The 17,052-nt window shown below is 41.3% G+C and overlaps 1 protein-coding gene across 1 annotated transcript in view; it reads left to right on the forward strand.

Annotated features, from left to right (window-relative positions):
- Positions 1–17,052, forward strand: part of SEPTIN8 (septin 8) — a 121,417-nt gene that overhangs the window by 68,760 nt on the left and 35,605 nt on the right. Inside the window, exon 3 of the mRNA XM_040344635.1 lies at positions 15,561–15,756. Coding sequence (XP_040200569.1) covers positions 15,561–15,756 — 196 coding nt within the window. The remainder of the gene's footprint in view (positions 1–15,560; positions 15,757–17,052) is intronic.

Raw genomic sequence — 17,052 nt, forward strand, 5'->3', positions numbered from 1 at the left:
CGCTGGAGTATCTCAGGCTTTCCGTTTCCAATGGCATGCCCAAGAAAAGATCCGACGGTACGGCTGGCTAGTCGCAGAGATCGTCTGATCATCTCTATGGCTTAGGAGGACCAGAGTGACGTCATGATGTCACATCTGATGCAGGATGGAAGTTTGGGGTCTTTTTGACCACAGATCTCTCCATAAAGAGAACCTGTCCTCCATATTTCTATTACAAGGGATGTTTAAATTCATTGTAATAGGAATAAAAGTGGTTAAAAAAAGCACAGTGTAAAAATAAAATGAATAAGATATTTTTTTTTTTTTTTAAAGCACCCCATCTCTCCGTGCTTGTGCGCAAAAGCGAACGTAGAAGTAGATCATGCACACATATGTAAATGGTGTTTGCACCACATGTGTTATCACCACTAATGTCCCATCATTGAGCCGATCTGGACCATTGTAAATATGGGAAAAAAGATTTCTTGAAGTTCTGCTTTTGGTTCTGGAGTCTAATGCCATGGTATCCCATACAGTTATTAGCTGGTTGTCTGCCGTTAAGGTTTGAACGAAAATCTGCTTTAGGGCCAGTTCACACTACTGCGACTTCAAAATCGTGCAATTTCGTGGTCGATCTTGCCACCGTTCACGGCTGCGATTTCAGGAAAGGCCAGTCTATAGAGCTGAATTCGCATTGCGCATGGATCAAACTCGCACAGGACCCATTAATGCAGCTTAGATTCGCAACGCATTGATGTTAACGGCACTCATGGAAAACTGTTAGTAAAATGACTTGCGAATTTGAGCAATTGCAACGGATCAAATTCGCAATAGAATTCGCAGCAGTGTGAACTGGCCCTAACTGAACTTTGACTTTCTGTCTAAATATATCGTGGACCATCCAGAATATGGATTTGTTTCCAACTGGATCCTATAGTGAATAGTAAACGCAGGACAATATTACATGGCTGATCATACTGAGAAGTAAGATCACCCTTTTCCCCCTCGTGGCTCCAGCTTACCTTCTAAAAACCTCCCAGTTTTTGACTCCTCTAGGATAATGTCCAGCATTCCAGGAGGGCAGTAGACTGTGCAGCCTTTCAAGTGCAGGGTCTCTTCTGCACAGATGTTATTACTGTTAATCTTTCACATGTTCATGACAGTTTTTAAAGGAGTTGTAAAGGAAACATTTTTTTTTTTTTTGCTGAAATGACTGTTTACAGGGTATAGAGACATAATGGTTAACTGATTCCTTTTAAAATTGATTAAAAATGGCTAAAAACCAATCATATAATGTACCTCTAGTTTCGTTTCTGCATGTTATCATGCCTGTGTGCTATATAGAGCCATAGAGCAGTGATGGTTTGGAAAATGAAACTAGAATCTCCCAGTACTGTGGTTATCAGGAAACAGACAACCAGGAAGTGTCCAGAACAGAGAGGAATTACAGCAACATCAGAGCAAAAACAAACAATGGGCACATGAAACCAGGACTGCAGTAAGGTAAAGGAAGCTATTTAGCTAAAAAAAAAAATCCTTTAGTGACCCCTTAAGGTTTCTTTACTGCAGAAGGAGTACAAACTATTTACTGGTACGTTTGTGAGGTTTAACATGTACATATAGCCACAATACTGGTCACCCATGAGTGACATATTAAATGGGGGGGGGGGGGTACACATTAATGTCAAACTGAGAAAGGGGCAATCTCTAGAAGACCCCAGATCCCTCCTCTGCCCTTAAAAGCATTTGATCGCCAGTGTTTGCTGGATAGGGTTGGGGAAGAGTAAATCAGGTATTAGTTTTTACTGTTCTCTGTGGCCCCATTGGGATGTTTTCCCTAATTTGGGTGACAATATTTTAATACTTTTTTTCTTTTTGTCCAATCACAGCCCAAGCAAACAGAACTTTAAAGTGGTTGTAAACCCTTTACAACCACTTTAGCCTACAGGTAAGCCTAGATTAAGGCTTACCTGTAGGTGCTTGAAATATCTCCCAGATCTGCACGGTCTAGGAGATATATTTTTAAATCGCCGTAGGGCGATTTCCCCTGCGCATGCGCCGAAGTTAGAAAGGGCACGCTGTGCCTATCTCCGATCATGCCGTTGAAGGCAGCTCCTGTGACGTCACGCGACTCTGGCCAGTCACCGTGCCGGAGTTCGTGGTCCTGGGAAGAAGAGGGGTGAAGAATGGCTGCTCGCTACTAACCAGGAAGACGGGGACATCGCGGGCTTCTCCTGCAGGTAAATGTCACATAATGGGCTACTATGTGATGCATACCGTGTTTCCCCGAAAATAAGCCTGGGTCTTATATTATTAATGCCAACAAAAGACACAGTAGGGCTTATTTTCGGGGGAAGGTCTTACCATGTAATGTGCTGTCTTCTCTCCCCCTCTCCCTCCCTGCCTGTCAGGAATCCCCAGTGTGAACTGAGTTAAAATGCTTGTAAAATCCTATAATCCACTCTATTACAGTATTATATAATGTACAATGTGTGCGTTTCTGTAATATAATTGTGCCAAATACTTTTGTTATAGCGCCGCTCTGCACTTCTGTTACCCACCGGAGCTCTCTTCCCTGCAAATATATTACAGAAACGCACATTGTACATTATAAATTACTGTAATAGAGTGGGTTGTAGGATTTTACAAGCATTTTTAACTAGGGCTTATTTTCAGGGGTAGGGCTTATATTGCAGCCCTCCTGGAAAAAAAAGCTAGGTCTTATTTTTGGGGAAACAGGGTAGTAGCCCATTTTGCTTTTCCTTTTACAGGAAAGCAAAGAGGAAGTAACACCCATCAGGGTTTACTTCCTCTTTAAGACTTATTTCAAGGCTTGACAAATTTGTTGGGAATTTAGGAGCCAGCTAAAAAAGTTAGGAGCCAGGAACGCTCCCTGTCCCGCCGAGCTCGCGCACAGAAGTGAACGCATACGTGAGTAGCGCCTGCATATGAAAGCGGTGTTCAAAACCACACGGGAGGTAGAACGAAGGCAATAATTCTACCCCTAGACCTCCTCTGTAACTCAAAACATGCAACCTGTAGAATCTTTTTAAATGTCGCATATGGAGATTTTAAAGGGTTAAAGTTTGTCGCTATTCCACGAGCGGACGCAATTATGAAGGGTGACATGTTGGGTATTTTACTCGGCGTAACATTATCTTTCACAATATAAAAAAAATTGGGCTAACTTTACTGGTGTCTTACTTTTTTTTTTTATAAAAAAAAAAAGTGTTTTCCCCAAAAAAGTGTGCTTGTAAGACCGCTGCGCAAATACGGTGTGACAAAGTATTGCAACATGTTTGGGGGTTCTAATTAGAGGAAAGCAGATGGCAGTGAAAACGGCATTGCTGGTTGTCTTCTCATACCAACGGCCACCACAAGATGGCACCAGATCAGACGGAAGCATAGGCCTGCAGAAGGCCGCAAAGCCGCAGCCTCAATTACGCGCGGCTGGGGAGGTGGGGGCACACAGACACAGGATACCCCAGCTATGCCGCCCCAGGCGCCGGGTCGATAATTCTGGTCGCAATTGCGACCTGGCGCCCGGGGTTTGTCAAACTCTGACTTATTTAATATCTAGCACTCCCTTTTTAGATGCAAATGTTTCAAGGAAAAGGTGTTGAATGGTGTTGAACCTAGCTATTAGGAAAATTGAAAGCAATATTAAACCCAAAACAAGTTCTATATTGCACCTTCTTCAGATATGGTGGCTGAATTTGTTCTTCTTTTTTTTTTTTATGTTTTCACCTGGTGATCTGGCCAGTAACACACCTTCTGTATTGGAGCACCTGCACTCCGGATGAAAGAACGGGGGGCACTGCAGACAGCTGCATTGTCTGGAGGGGAGGGGAGTGTTCGATGTATTACCAGATTTGGATACGTTAACAAATTGAAGCTAAATGGCAGCTCATACTGCACTGACTCGAGCAGTTAAAGCAACAGTGCTTTTTTTGGGGGGGGATAAACACTTTCTACACTTTCTGCTACATTGGCTGGAGAGCTTGTTCTGTTGAAAAACACTTTCTGGCTGGATCACAAGGTGAAAATAAAGGAGAAAGCCTAAAAAAAGAAATCGAATGCAGCTATTAGAATTGGAAAAGTGCTATAATTTTTGCTTTGGGTTTAATACCACTTTAGGACAGAGAATTGGGGGGGGGGGGGGTGGGGCGAAGAATCTGCCTGAATTCTACGTTACGATTCATGGTGAAGAAGCAGGGTGCTGCTTCAAAATGCATGCCATTCTTCTGAGGTTTTCTCAGTGCTTTTTATGTGGAATCTGGCATGTAGTGATTAGAGGGCATCCTGGTGTTTTTAGCGTATTCTTTTTTGGGAGAGTCATTAGTGCTGAATGCACAGTTGATAATTATCTCGTATATATTCAACCAAGGACGGAAGATTCTTTCTGACAGGAACAAGTGTCGATTGCTGTAATACACCCAGGCGAGCCTGCTTCAGGACTAGGGTGAGGGTGCCAATTCTGAGTACAGGAGGCATCATGCAGGTTTCATTAAAGTGGATGTAAACCCAATTTTTTATTTTTATTTTCTGTCACAATGTACAGTATAACATTTCCTATCATCTGTGCCCAGTCTTGCCACACAGTTAATCCAGCTCTGAGCAATCCTCTTTTATTCAGTGAAATACAACGGACTTACAGAGAAAAACCTTGGTGCGTTCCTCCCCCTTGCTGTGAGTGACAGGTTATTTACATATCCCATGCACTAGCTTCAGACAGGCATTATTTTTTAATTGAAAAAGGATTTACAAACGGGGGGGAAAAAACACTGCGCTAAAAGGTAAATGAGTGGATATGAAAAAAAGATTTTCTCACAATTTATAATGGGATAGGAAGCTGCCAGTACCAGAAAAATTTAGATACCACATTTTTAAAACAATATGTATAGCAAGGTGCAGCGCTAAATAACTAAACTGTGATAAACTTAATGTGTGAACACAAGTGTGAATAAATGACTGAACATGAATTAGTATTAATATCAATATTTAAAAATGAAAACATTTATATATCAAAGAAAATAAAAAGAATGAAAAACAATTCCAAATCGAGTAAGAAATGAAAAACAGAAGAAGCAAAAGTCCATATGCTATGATTCACATCGGTGCACATAAATGTGTGAAAAGAGGAGGAGTCTTCCACCAGTGAAACACCCAAGGTAGTGGTCATGTAGTCTCCTTACCAGAAGTAGATGACCGTTATTACAGCGGTCTCTCTGGGCACAGGGGTTTAAAGTCTCCCAAAAGACTCAATCCAGATGGTCAATAGGCACAGGGTGATGACTCAATGTCTCATAGGGTAAGAAACAAAAAGAGGTCCCATAGCGTAATACCATTTAAAAATAGTTTAATGCTGCTAAAAAGTTGCACTTACATTTAAGCTGTCAAATTCCGGCAGTAAAAACAACGTGGAGGGAAGCGGCGTCTCCAAGATTTCCCCTGTCCGTGGAGCTCTGTAACTGTGTGTCTCCGTGTAAGAAGCGTGATGACGTCGAATCGGCTAGGCCACACCACTGATTTTTTTTTTTTTTTTATATTGTGAAAGATTACGCAGAGTAAATTGATACCCAACATGTCACACTTTAAAATTGCGTCCGCTCGTGGAATGGTGACAAACTTTTACCCTTTAAAATCTCCATGGGCGACGTTTAAAAAATTCAAATTCTACAGGTTGCATGTTTTGAGTTACAGAGGAGGGCTAGAATTATTGCTCTCGCTCTACCAATCGTGGCAATACCTCACATGTGTGGTTTGAATACCGTTTACATATGCGGGCGCTACTCGCGTATGCATTCGCTTCTGTGCGCGAGCTTGGCGGGACGGGTGCGTTTTTTGGCTCTTAACTTTTTTAGCTGGCGCCTAGATTCCAAGCAAATTTGTCAAACCCTGCAATAAGAATATCGGATAAATGATCATCCGTGTTTGTGGGTGTTTGTTTTTTTTTTTTTTTTGTTAGTAGGCTAATCTCGTATCAAAAACCAATAGGTTGCTAAAGTTGCAAAAATTCTGTTGCAACGGAATACAACTTGGGAAGTGATATAATATCTTGTATTTCATTTCCAAACATGTGTGGTCTTTGTTCACACGTGTTTTTTTTTTTTTTTTTAAAGCTGTTTATGAATGATCTGATTATTGGACGAAGTGGTATTTTTTTCATCAGATTTTCTCATTGTGTGTACTAGGCTTAAAGTGGTTCTAAAGCCTCATGTTTTTTTACCTTAAAGTGATTGTGACGTCTCGTCTTCCCCCCCCCCCATAAAAATAATTGCACATAGCAGCCCAGATCCTACTCTTCTCGGGTCCGTCTTTGCTGCTCCTGGCCCCTCTCTCTTGTTCAGTGCCCCCCACAGCAAGCAGCTGGCTATGGGGGCACCAAACCTGAGTCACAGCTCCCCGTGTCCATTCAGACGTGGAACCCTGGCTCAGCCCTCTCTCTCCCCTGATTGGCTAGCTGACTTTGACAGCCAGTTGCGCCACTGCTGTGTCTCAGCCAATCAGGAGGGAGAATCTCAGACAGCTGAAACACTCATGGACATCGCTGGACAGAGAGGGACCTCGGGTAAGTATTGGGGGGGGCGCTGAGTGGGGCTGCTGCACATAGGCTTTTTATTGAAATGCATAGAATCCATTAAGATAAACCTTTTGCCTTTACAACCCCTTTAATGCATTCTATGCATTAAAGGGGATGCAAACCCAATTCATGAAATTTGAGCTGGGCACATATATCTGCAGTATTTTGTTATCTCTCTTTAAAGAGCTAAGACCCATTACTCTCTCCTGACCCGTTTCTCTGTTATCAGCCTGAGAACTCCTGACAAATTCGCAGACACAAAAACAGCCTGAAATTTCTGTCCGGGGAGGTTGCTATAAATTAGCAGGGAGATGGCCCTGTTACAAAACACCTCTGAAGTCTCTGCCTATGATGAGAGGGGGTGCGTGCCTTTCCTCCAGTCAGCAATGTTGGCTATCTTGGCTGTATGCCCAGACAGTGTTAAACAGGAAGAGAAAATTTCCTAACACGATCTGAACTTTCTAAACAGTATATAAATGTGAAGACAGCAGATATACATGTAAAACCTATGTAGCTTGATTTTTTTTCATCTGTGTATAATCTGATGCTGTTCACTTCATTGGGTGTATGGTGTGATGTCCACGAGTACCTCGTCAGTCCCAGACTCTCTCTCCTGGCTGAGACACAGCAGCAGCGCCATTGGCTCCCACTGCTGCCAATTCAAACTCAGCCAATCAGGAGAGAGGAGGCGGAGCCAAACTTTGGCTCAGGGTCTGAATGGATACACAGAGCTGCTGCTCGGCTAAAGTGCCCCCTATAGTAAGCTTGCTGTGGGGGCACTCAACAGGAGAGAGGGGCCAGGAGCTCCAGCCAGGGACCTGAGAAGGGGAGGATGGCCGGATTACCCTGTAACTAAAAACACACGCTTATCACACCAGGTGCCAGGCACCAAACCATGTGAGTGCTTCCCATATGTTTTTTTGGGTGCCCCCCTTCTTTAAAAAAAAATTCTTCCCATCCATGGCGGATCATTCTGACCTTGGAATATACCATCTAGGGCCCCCCTTCCCACAAAGTGCAAGTGAGCACTCGAGCAATAGGTGGTCAACATCTAGGGGTGAGTTTACATCCATGTGGGGCACCTCTGTCTGAACACTGAGTATTCGCGCACCAATTTATTTATCAACGTACAAGTACTTTATTTCAAGTAGGAAGTTTACATCAATTGAAATGTTTAATTCACTTATTTATGTTAATTATGTTTGAACTTTGTACTAGCTAAGCGTGGTGTTTTAAAAATTTCAATAATCGAAAGCAAAGCTATGCCCCTTTAAGGCAGAGTATAGTGTATTTTATTTGAGTACATATTTTAAAGTCATTGTAAAGGCTTGTTTTTTTTTTTTTTAAATAATAAACATGATATACTTTTGCAGCCTCTGTGCAGTTGGTTTTGCACAGAGCAGCCCAGATCCTCCTCTTCTCGTGTCCCTCTTTGCTGCTCCTGGCCCCTTCCCTCAAGTGCCCCTCAGCCAGCAGCTTGCTACAGGGGGCACCCAAGCTGAGTCAGAGCTTCGTGTATCCATTCAGACACGGAGCCCCGACCCCTCTGCCCTGATTAGCTGACTGACTTTGACAGCCTCAGGAGCCAATGGCACCCTTTCTCTCTCAGCCAATCAAGGAGGAGTGTCCTGGATGGCTGAGGGGATTGTGGATATCGCTGGAGAGAGGAGGGGCTTGGGTAGGTAATTAGGGAGTTGTTGGGAGGGCTGCTACACAGGTTTTTTTTTTTGCATTCTATAAGATAAGAAACCTTCTGCCTTTACGCCATGATTTATCCCAATGTAATTTTTTGGTGTCACTTTGACATTCACTTTGCCACTAGACATGGTTGGGTATTTGGCTTATTTAACCTGCCTAACAACTGTTGGGTTAGGATTTCCACCACTGTATTATTATTATTTTTTTTTTTTTATTATTGTTTAGCCGACAACTGGAACGGCTTTGACGGGAGCAGCAGTAAGGCCTTTTGCATACGACAGAAAGAACAGCGTATGGGCATACAATGCAAAATACTTATGTTGCCCACAGGAATACTTAACTGAAAACGCTGTGCTAGCGTAACTGCCAGTGTTATGTCAGTGTCCCCCCCTATCGAATAGTGGCCAGGTAAAACAACGTATGCACCGCAGAACAGCTGAGTTTACTATCAGCTGTTGTCTCGTGTGGCCGAGGCACGTTCATGTAGGTGAGGGGCAGATATTTATATGAAGTGGTCAGATTTTACAATGATGGGCAGTGCTGGGGGCAGTTTTTTTTATCGATCGCAAAATAAATCTCATCTGCTATTTATTTTGAACGCTTGTGGTGCGTGTTTAGTCAATTAAAGGGCGGATTTTTCTATATTGGATAAATATTTATTTCGTAGATTTGTTTGGCTATCGCAAAATTTCGCCCCAGCACTGCCCATCATGTATCAAATCTGCCCCCTTCATGTAAATATCTGCCCCTCTCCTACATGAACATGCTTCAGCATGGCGAGACAATAGCTGATGTAAACTAAGCTGTTCTGAGGGTCCATTCTGCACATGCGCGGCACATTTTCCGATAAGGGGCATTTCTCGTCAGGACACCGGCACAAACTTTTAGTAAACACTGGTACCTGCACTTATGTGCACACAGTGTATTTGGCAATGCATACCTAAGGGTAACAAATATGTTGCAGCTGTGTCTCCCAGGCACCACAACACATGCATCTTTACACTGTACCCCCATATGCTATTCTTTACAGCCATGTGCAAGAGGCCTGAAGCACAACCGTTGTGTCACAATGTGCAAGGACAATGTGCATGCGGGTGCAAATGTATTGCTAATGGCACCCCAAATGCAGATCGTAAACATGGTGTTTGCAGGCACCAAATCGCACAGTACCGCAGTACCATGCAGTTTGGTGCAGCGCATATTTAAAAGTAGTGCAGCGCTTTTTTTTTTCTTTCTTCTGAGGTTGTGTGTTTTTTGCAGCCCATTCAATTTAAAAAAAATACAGGCAATAGAAGACACTTGGATGAAACTGTAAACTTTAGCGGGAAATCTTTCTGTGAACTCGTGTCATTTCAAGAAATATTTTCTGAAGCCCTACGTCAGCAAAACCAAGGCATTTCGCAAAATATGTCAGACATGTTCACAAACGCCTGATCTCTGTGTAGATACAGGTGGTGTACTCCTGCTGTAAGTAATTTATGTGACTCGCATTGGGATTTTCTATATATGCGCTTTTATATCTTGTATGTCTTATCTGAAATATGTTTTAATTTAAAATGCTGTAGTTTGTCTGGGTGGGAAACAAAATTATGACAATCCCTTAAACTCTGAAATTTGAGGTTATTTTAATTCCACATTTATCTGTTTGTTAACATAATAATTTTAAATTAACCCCTGGAGAGTCCCTGCTGTTCTTATTAAATATTGACGGAAATGATGGTTGTGAGAATAATTGAGCTACAATTGGCCTCATGCACACATACTCTGGGTCAGGACTGAAAACGGCTAAGCTAGCTGAGCTTGCCTCGGTAGTCATTAAACTGAACACCTGGCAGATATAGAAAACACAATTTAATCCTGTTATGTATCTATTAACATGTATTAAAAGTATTTCAGCGCACAACTCCTTAATTAGCCTTGCACAGTAGCACCCACACTGTGGGGGTGCGGAATCTAATGCTTACAGGATGGATGAGCACAGGTATCACTTAAAGCAGTATTAAACCCAAAACTAAAAATGTAATACAGTGGGTATAGAAAATAATTGCCCCCTTTTCAAATAATTTACATTTTGTCGCTCTGCTGCCCGAAATGAAGATGCACGTTTTTCTCCTTAATCCAGCCGCATTTACTCAGTGCAACGTATAACATCCAAGAGAAAGACATGACCCCAACATATCGGACAAAATTAAAATAATTCAAAAACATATTTCCTGAGTTGGAAAAGGGATCACCCCCCCCCCCCCCCCCCCCCCCCAAATAAAAATTAATCAATGGCACATAAACCCATTTGACTTTCAACTGTGATCAGCTGTGGTCATTTTAATTAGCTTGGCATGAAAAGAGCTTTCCTGGAGCAATTCAGTCCCTGTAGTGCAACTGAAGCCAACAATTGACTTTAAGTGGCAAAGCACTGTGAAAAGATCTCCAGGATAAAGTTGTGGATGGAGGTGGATACAAAAAAATGTCAAAAGCTTTATCGTTAGCCTTCACTGTGCTTCTAGGTATCTATTAACACAGATCTTCCCTGGGTCAGGACGTTGCCCCAAACTGGATGAAAGAGCCAGGAGGAAACTGGTCCGAGAGGCCTACAGCAACTCTCAAGTAGTTACGGGAATTTGACAGAGTGGTCATTGTGTGCACGTGACAACAATATCACAAATTCTCCACAAATGTGGCTTGTATGGAAGGGTTGCAAGAAGAAAGCTGTAAGATTGCTGGTTCAACTAGACCCGGGCTTTAAGGACAATCTGGATGTATGGAGGCTACCCAATGCATTGGCCAGTGAAAACATCCACACACAGATATGGTATGTCCAAACTAGACTTTATTTCTAATGCGTACTTGTTCATAATCAAATCATACAAGAAAGGAACGCCCTTGTCCCAGCCAATCATATATAAGTTATTCGGTTATACAAGTAATATTTGTCACAATTATACACCGTGTGTAAAATATAGCAATCTTATTTTTGCCCGACAGACATCTGGTTTCTACACCACCTTATCTATGTTATGTTATTCGCCTAGTACGTAATAACATGGCAAGGTTCTTAGATTTTGGGTACCTAATCCTAGAAGCTCAAGGATACATCTTCATACCATACAAGCATTAATCACTATGGGGGAACTCTAGCCTTTCAATGTATTGATATTATGGGGGAACTCTAGCCTTTCAAAAGCCACTCAATAAAGATCACATGCATTTAGGACTGAGCTTTGCCAAAATGAACCTTTGAAGATTCTGAGGTTACATGGAAAAGGGTGTTATGGTCAGATGAGACTAAAATGTAATTATTAAATGATATGTCTGGTGGAAATCCAATACTGCTCACCATCCAAATAACACAGTTCCTACAGTAAAGCATGGAGGTGGTAATATCCTGTTATGGGGTGTTTCTCTGCAGCAGGGACTGGAGCACTTGTCAGGATAGAAGGAAAAATGGATGGAGCAAAATACCTTAAAATTCTTGCGGAAAATCTGCTGACCTCTGCCAGAAAGTTGTCAATGGGAATGTTTACCTTTTCAACATGACAATGACCCAAAGCACACAGCAAAAATTACCACACAGTGGTTGAAGCAGAAAAATGGGAATGTTTTTGCAGGGCCTAGTCAGAGCCCAGACTTAAAACCCATGGGAAATCTGTGGCATGAAGACTGCAGTCCACAAACGGCCACCATCAGATTTACCTGAGCTTGAGCAGTTCTGCAATGAAGAGTTGGCAAATATTGCAAAGTCTAGATGTGCAAAGTTAGTAGACATCCCCCAACAGACTAACGGCTGTAATTAAAGCAAAATACTGACACAAGGGAGTGATCCTTTTTCCAACTCAGTGATTCTGTTTTTGAAATTTTATATATAATTCTGACATGTTGCTGTTATCTTTCTCACTTGGATGTTATAAGTTGTACTGAGTAAATATAGCTGGCTAAAACAAAAAAAAGTGTCTGTCTTCATTTTAAGCTGCAAAGCAACAAAATGTGATTATTTTGAAGGGGGTGTTTCTTTTCTATACCCACTGTTTTTATATTTCAATAGTTTGCTTAGAGTGCAGTGTTTAGTCAAGGTTTACATTGATGCGATTTGGCATGTGATTGGACATGTCAAATCGCATTCTAAATCGACGGCTGTTGCCGGAAATGGCACGTTATAGTACCCCACCAATTCCCAAAAGTAGTTTCTGTACTACTTTCGGCGATTTTGTGTGTGATTTTTCAATAGACGTCTGTGCAGGAACCCGCACAGATGTATCTGAAACTGCCCCCGAAGTCGGACTGACATGCGGATATGAAATCGTGCAAGTTCAGCTGAACCCACACAATTTCAATCCTGCAGCAGTGTGAACCTGGGTTAAAGGCTAACTCCATGTTTTGCACCATATTACATCTGTATTTAGGTTGTAACATGGTGCAGATGGACCAAGCTGCTGTCACCTTTTAAATTGTCATGGCTGTGCGGAGCTCCACCCACACAGCTTCAACATTCATTCTAAAGATCTGTAAATGAATAAACTTCAAGTCCCATCTGCCACTGTGGCAGACAGACCTGTGGTTTTTAATGGGAGATGAGTGAAAGAATATGCAATTTTTTTTTTTATGGCCACACGTAGGAATGTATCTCTGGAAATTGATGGCAACTTCTACCCCTCATTAAAAAATGAAGTACATGGGTACCACTGCACTAGCACCTGTTGTGATCCACAAAGTATATCTAAAGCCAATGCATTTTACTTGCAAAAAAAAAACCAAAAAAAAAAAAACCTAATGTCTGTCATTAGAGAGATTAACAGGCCTTATTCTATACAGTACAGCATCCGCAAGAATTTAAGAGATATTTGTACTTCTAACTACTTCTAACATATATGGTCGAATTTCGAAAGAATTTTCCTTTGAAAATCCGAAAATTTGTGCGTTTTGTGATCTGACGGTGCCACCATTGATTTCGAAATTCGACCAACCAAACCTTCAATTTCACCTCGTGTTCCTACAGAAAAGAATTTTCGCGTCTGATAATTTTTTCTTTCCGGGAAATTTTCTTTTCACATGCACATTTATTTTTCAATTACATTTCTCGCATGATTCTCCCATCATTGATTCGAAAATTGTTTGTTTTTCAAAAAAATTCCAACATGTCCAATTAAAATTTAATGGCCGCACGAAAATCGGCTGTTGCTGCAGCCCACTAATGGTGTGAAATAGGAATGAAAATTCTTAGATAATTTCGAAAAAATTCTTTGGAAATTCGATCCATGTATGTCCTGCCTAATTAGACACGTGTCGCAAGAACAGGTGTGCCCACTGGAAAATTCTCCCTTTGCTCCTATTCTGACAACCACTCAGAATTCTGGCTTTATCCTTCCGTTCATTCCCAGAGACACTGTGATCAGGGCTATTTGAGAACAGATCTCCCTATCGGGAACACAGACAGCAATTTAACTTGACAAAAGTTTTATCTTTTTAGGTATGCTTTAACTGCGGGCAATAACAGCATATTTGCGCTACTTTCATTCTTTCCACTGTTCCTTAGTTGAAAACAGGATTTCACTGAGTAAGTTGGAACATCTGCTGTAAAATAATTAAAATATGGAAAGGCAATTAATCAAAGATGTGGAAGATTTGTTATGAATAAAACTTTGTTAAATGTTACAATAATAACTTGGTGAAAATATGCAATGGCTTCTCTTCAAATTGCAATCGGGACTTTGTTTCGCTTTTAACCTTCCCTACAAAATGCTTGGAATCTGACTGGCTGCTCTGGGCAATTCCTTTATTGCAGTTTTTATTATGTATAATTTGAATTCGGCCCAAAATGATTAATCGATTACAATTTTCGTAATCGATTAATTGGCCAGTAACATAATGGTGTTTAAAAAACTAAAATTAGCCCTTTATAGTACAAAAAAGCAAATCACTACTGTAAATATTACCGTATTTATCGGGCTATAACGCGCCCCGGCGTATAGCGTGCACACCCGAATTGAAGGAAGATTGCTGCGCAAAAAAAAATTACTTAGTTTGGATGCCCCTCGTCGGTGTCTTGCCTGTCGTCCATCGCGTCCTGCCCGTCATCCAGCGCATCCGTCGGCGGCCTCGTCCGGTCCGGCGTCCTTCTGCCGCTTCCCGCGCTCTGTTCGAACCACTGCGCCGACATATACCGAGCGGAGTACACGTGTATAGTCGGGCGGGCTAGGCTCCTCTCGCGTAAACGACGTACAGGACGCACACGACGTGACCGCAAGAGGAGCCGAGCCTGCCCGACTATACCCGAGTGTACTGCGCTTGGTATATATCGGCGCAGTGGTTTCAACAAAGCGCGGGAAGCGGGTATCAGCGTATATCTCGCACCCACAATTTTGTCCTGTTTTTCAGGGGAAAAAAAGTGCACGGTATACGCCCATAAATACGGTACTTTCACTGTCCCACAGTAAAAAAAAAAAAAAAAAATGAACCCCTTACCGTGGCGATTATTTGCTCTTTTTGTACTTATTTTTGTTTTTTTTAACCATTATGTTACTAAACATCTTAGGCCGGGTTCACACCTCTGTGTTTTGGTGCTTTTTGCAGAAACACACTACAGTTCATTTACATGTTTTCCTATAGGACACGTTCACAGCCATGATTTTTTTTCAGCTGCTGCGTAAGGACTTTTTAACGCAAAACGGTGCTATTTTGATTTTTTTGGTTCAATATACTTCAATAAGGAAGCTGCAGAAAAGCATGTAATGTGTTTTTGCGGCAATTTGTGTTGTGTTTTATCTGCCCAACAACAAATTGGCCCAAAAATTTTTTTTTTAAGGCTATTATCCAATTAACCAAAACAATAATTGGCCAACTAATCGATTATGAAAATAATCGTTAGTTGCAGCCCTAATTTGAATACTAGATGAGATCACTAGGGAAGTTCAGCTGTTGTAAGACTGTATTGTATAAGTAGTAATACGTGTATGTAAATCCTAACCGTGAACTTCTTAAAATCCCAAGCAGTGGTATCCGCACTGATCTATTCTCTGTAAATTTACAGACTACTCCAACCCATATTATGGAGGTAGGAAAAGGTAGCGTTCTGTAGTTCAAATTAGGCGTGACCAACCTAGGGGTAAATCCACTGATGGAGTACAATTGGTAAGTATTGTCAGCCTAGGACAGGGGAGTATGTAACTGCCAGGATTAGTCTGAAAAAAAGGACTTCTGCAGCCACCACAACTTAGTACTGGTATGCTGCAATAATATAAAAAAAAAGTTTTAATTTAGATATGGTACCATAATTTTGTATAATTAAATTACCCTATTTATCTCTTAGGTGAAACCGGTATTGGAAAGTCCACATTAATGAACACTCTCTTTAACACAACGTTTGAGACGGAAGAAGCCAGCCACTATGAGAATGGAGTTTGTTTACGACCACGGACATATGAACTTATGGAAAGCAATGTACACCTGAAACTGACGATTGTGGACACCGTGGGCTTTGGGGACCAGATCAACAAAGACGACAGGCAAGCATCAGAGATTGCTCAATTTTGTTTGGTAGATTTGGGATAGTAGGGTAGGGACTGTCTTGAAATTCTAAACTTCTATTTAGTTTCACTTTGTTGGGTGGGGGTGGAGGGGCTCTCCCTGACTTAATCTCTGCGCTCCATTAAACTTCAATTCTGCCATCCAAAGAGAGCCTTAAGCTGCTAAGACTGCTAAGACAGGGCAGTGGCGGTTGGCAAGGCTTGGCCCTCAAGATGAGAAAGTGTGACCCCGAACACAAAGGCTTTAACTTGTAAATAAGGGTAATGGATGGCATTGTAATGTGTCTTCTCTCAAGTAGGACTATTACAAAAATATTGTATTTACATGACTGTATGTGGTTAGTGCATTTAATAAGCATATCCAGTATATAAATACCATTTCTTTTTTTTGCATATAGAAATCAAGGAAATGAAAAATAACCTGTCCAGCATAAATAACGGTTTTGGACAAACTATAATTCTGAATATTCCTCGTAACCTAGTTAAATTGATCCAATGAAGAAATACTTTTATTCCTTCCTCCTCTGTTACCAGTCCCCTGAAGGCACTTGATTTTGCTACTTGCCCGGTTGCAGCTCTCTGATGTCGATAGTAATAACGATAATTAAGAAATTAAATGATAAATTAAATTAAATTAAATGATAAATAATAAGTAATACATTTAAACAATATACAATGAAAAAGAATATTAAATAGAGGAGTCAGATAGGGCACAATTTTCCTTGTGTTTCTATCTACAAAATGCTAATAACAGTATATATAATATCAAAAGAAATATGGAATAATACTTATCTCTGCCATGAGCAGAAAGAAAGAGGAGGATTTACAGTAGGACAGTCCTAGTTATAGGCTCAGACCCCTAGAGGGCGGGGGTTATACGGACGCTGGGACTGATGGGAAACGTAGTTTTTAAGTTTGTTTTAATGTAAAAATGTTTCTGCTATGAGCATTAAAGTGGAAAGATTAATGCAAGATATGAGCCTCCTGTCTGATATATAATTTGGAGTCGGCAGTCCTGCATTGTACTTGAGGATGTAGATGGCCAGGGAGGGTAGGAGAGCCCAGGCTGCTGGGGGGGATTAGGAATAAAGGAAATATTTATGCTTGGAAAAAGGCGCTAAGTTTTTTGCTTTAACAAGCAGATATAATGGAAATTGGGGTAAAATTATCAAACCTGACCAAAAGCTACTTTCGTTTGACTGCTTCTATTGAGATGTGATAATCGCCTGAACACACAAACTGCCTGAATTAGCCGGCAGTCAGTTCACGTCTTTT

This window comes from Rana temporaria, chromosome 3 (genome assembly GCF_905171775.1).
Source record: "Rana temporaria chromosome 3, aRanTem1.1, whole genome shotgun sequence".
NCBI classification, from domain to species: Eukaryota; Metazoa; Chordata; class Amphibia; order Anura; family Ranidae; genus Rana; species Rana temporaria.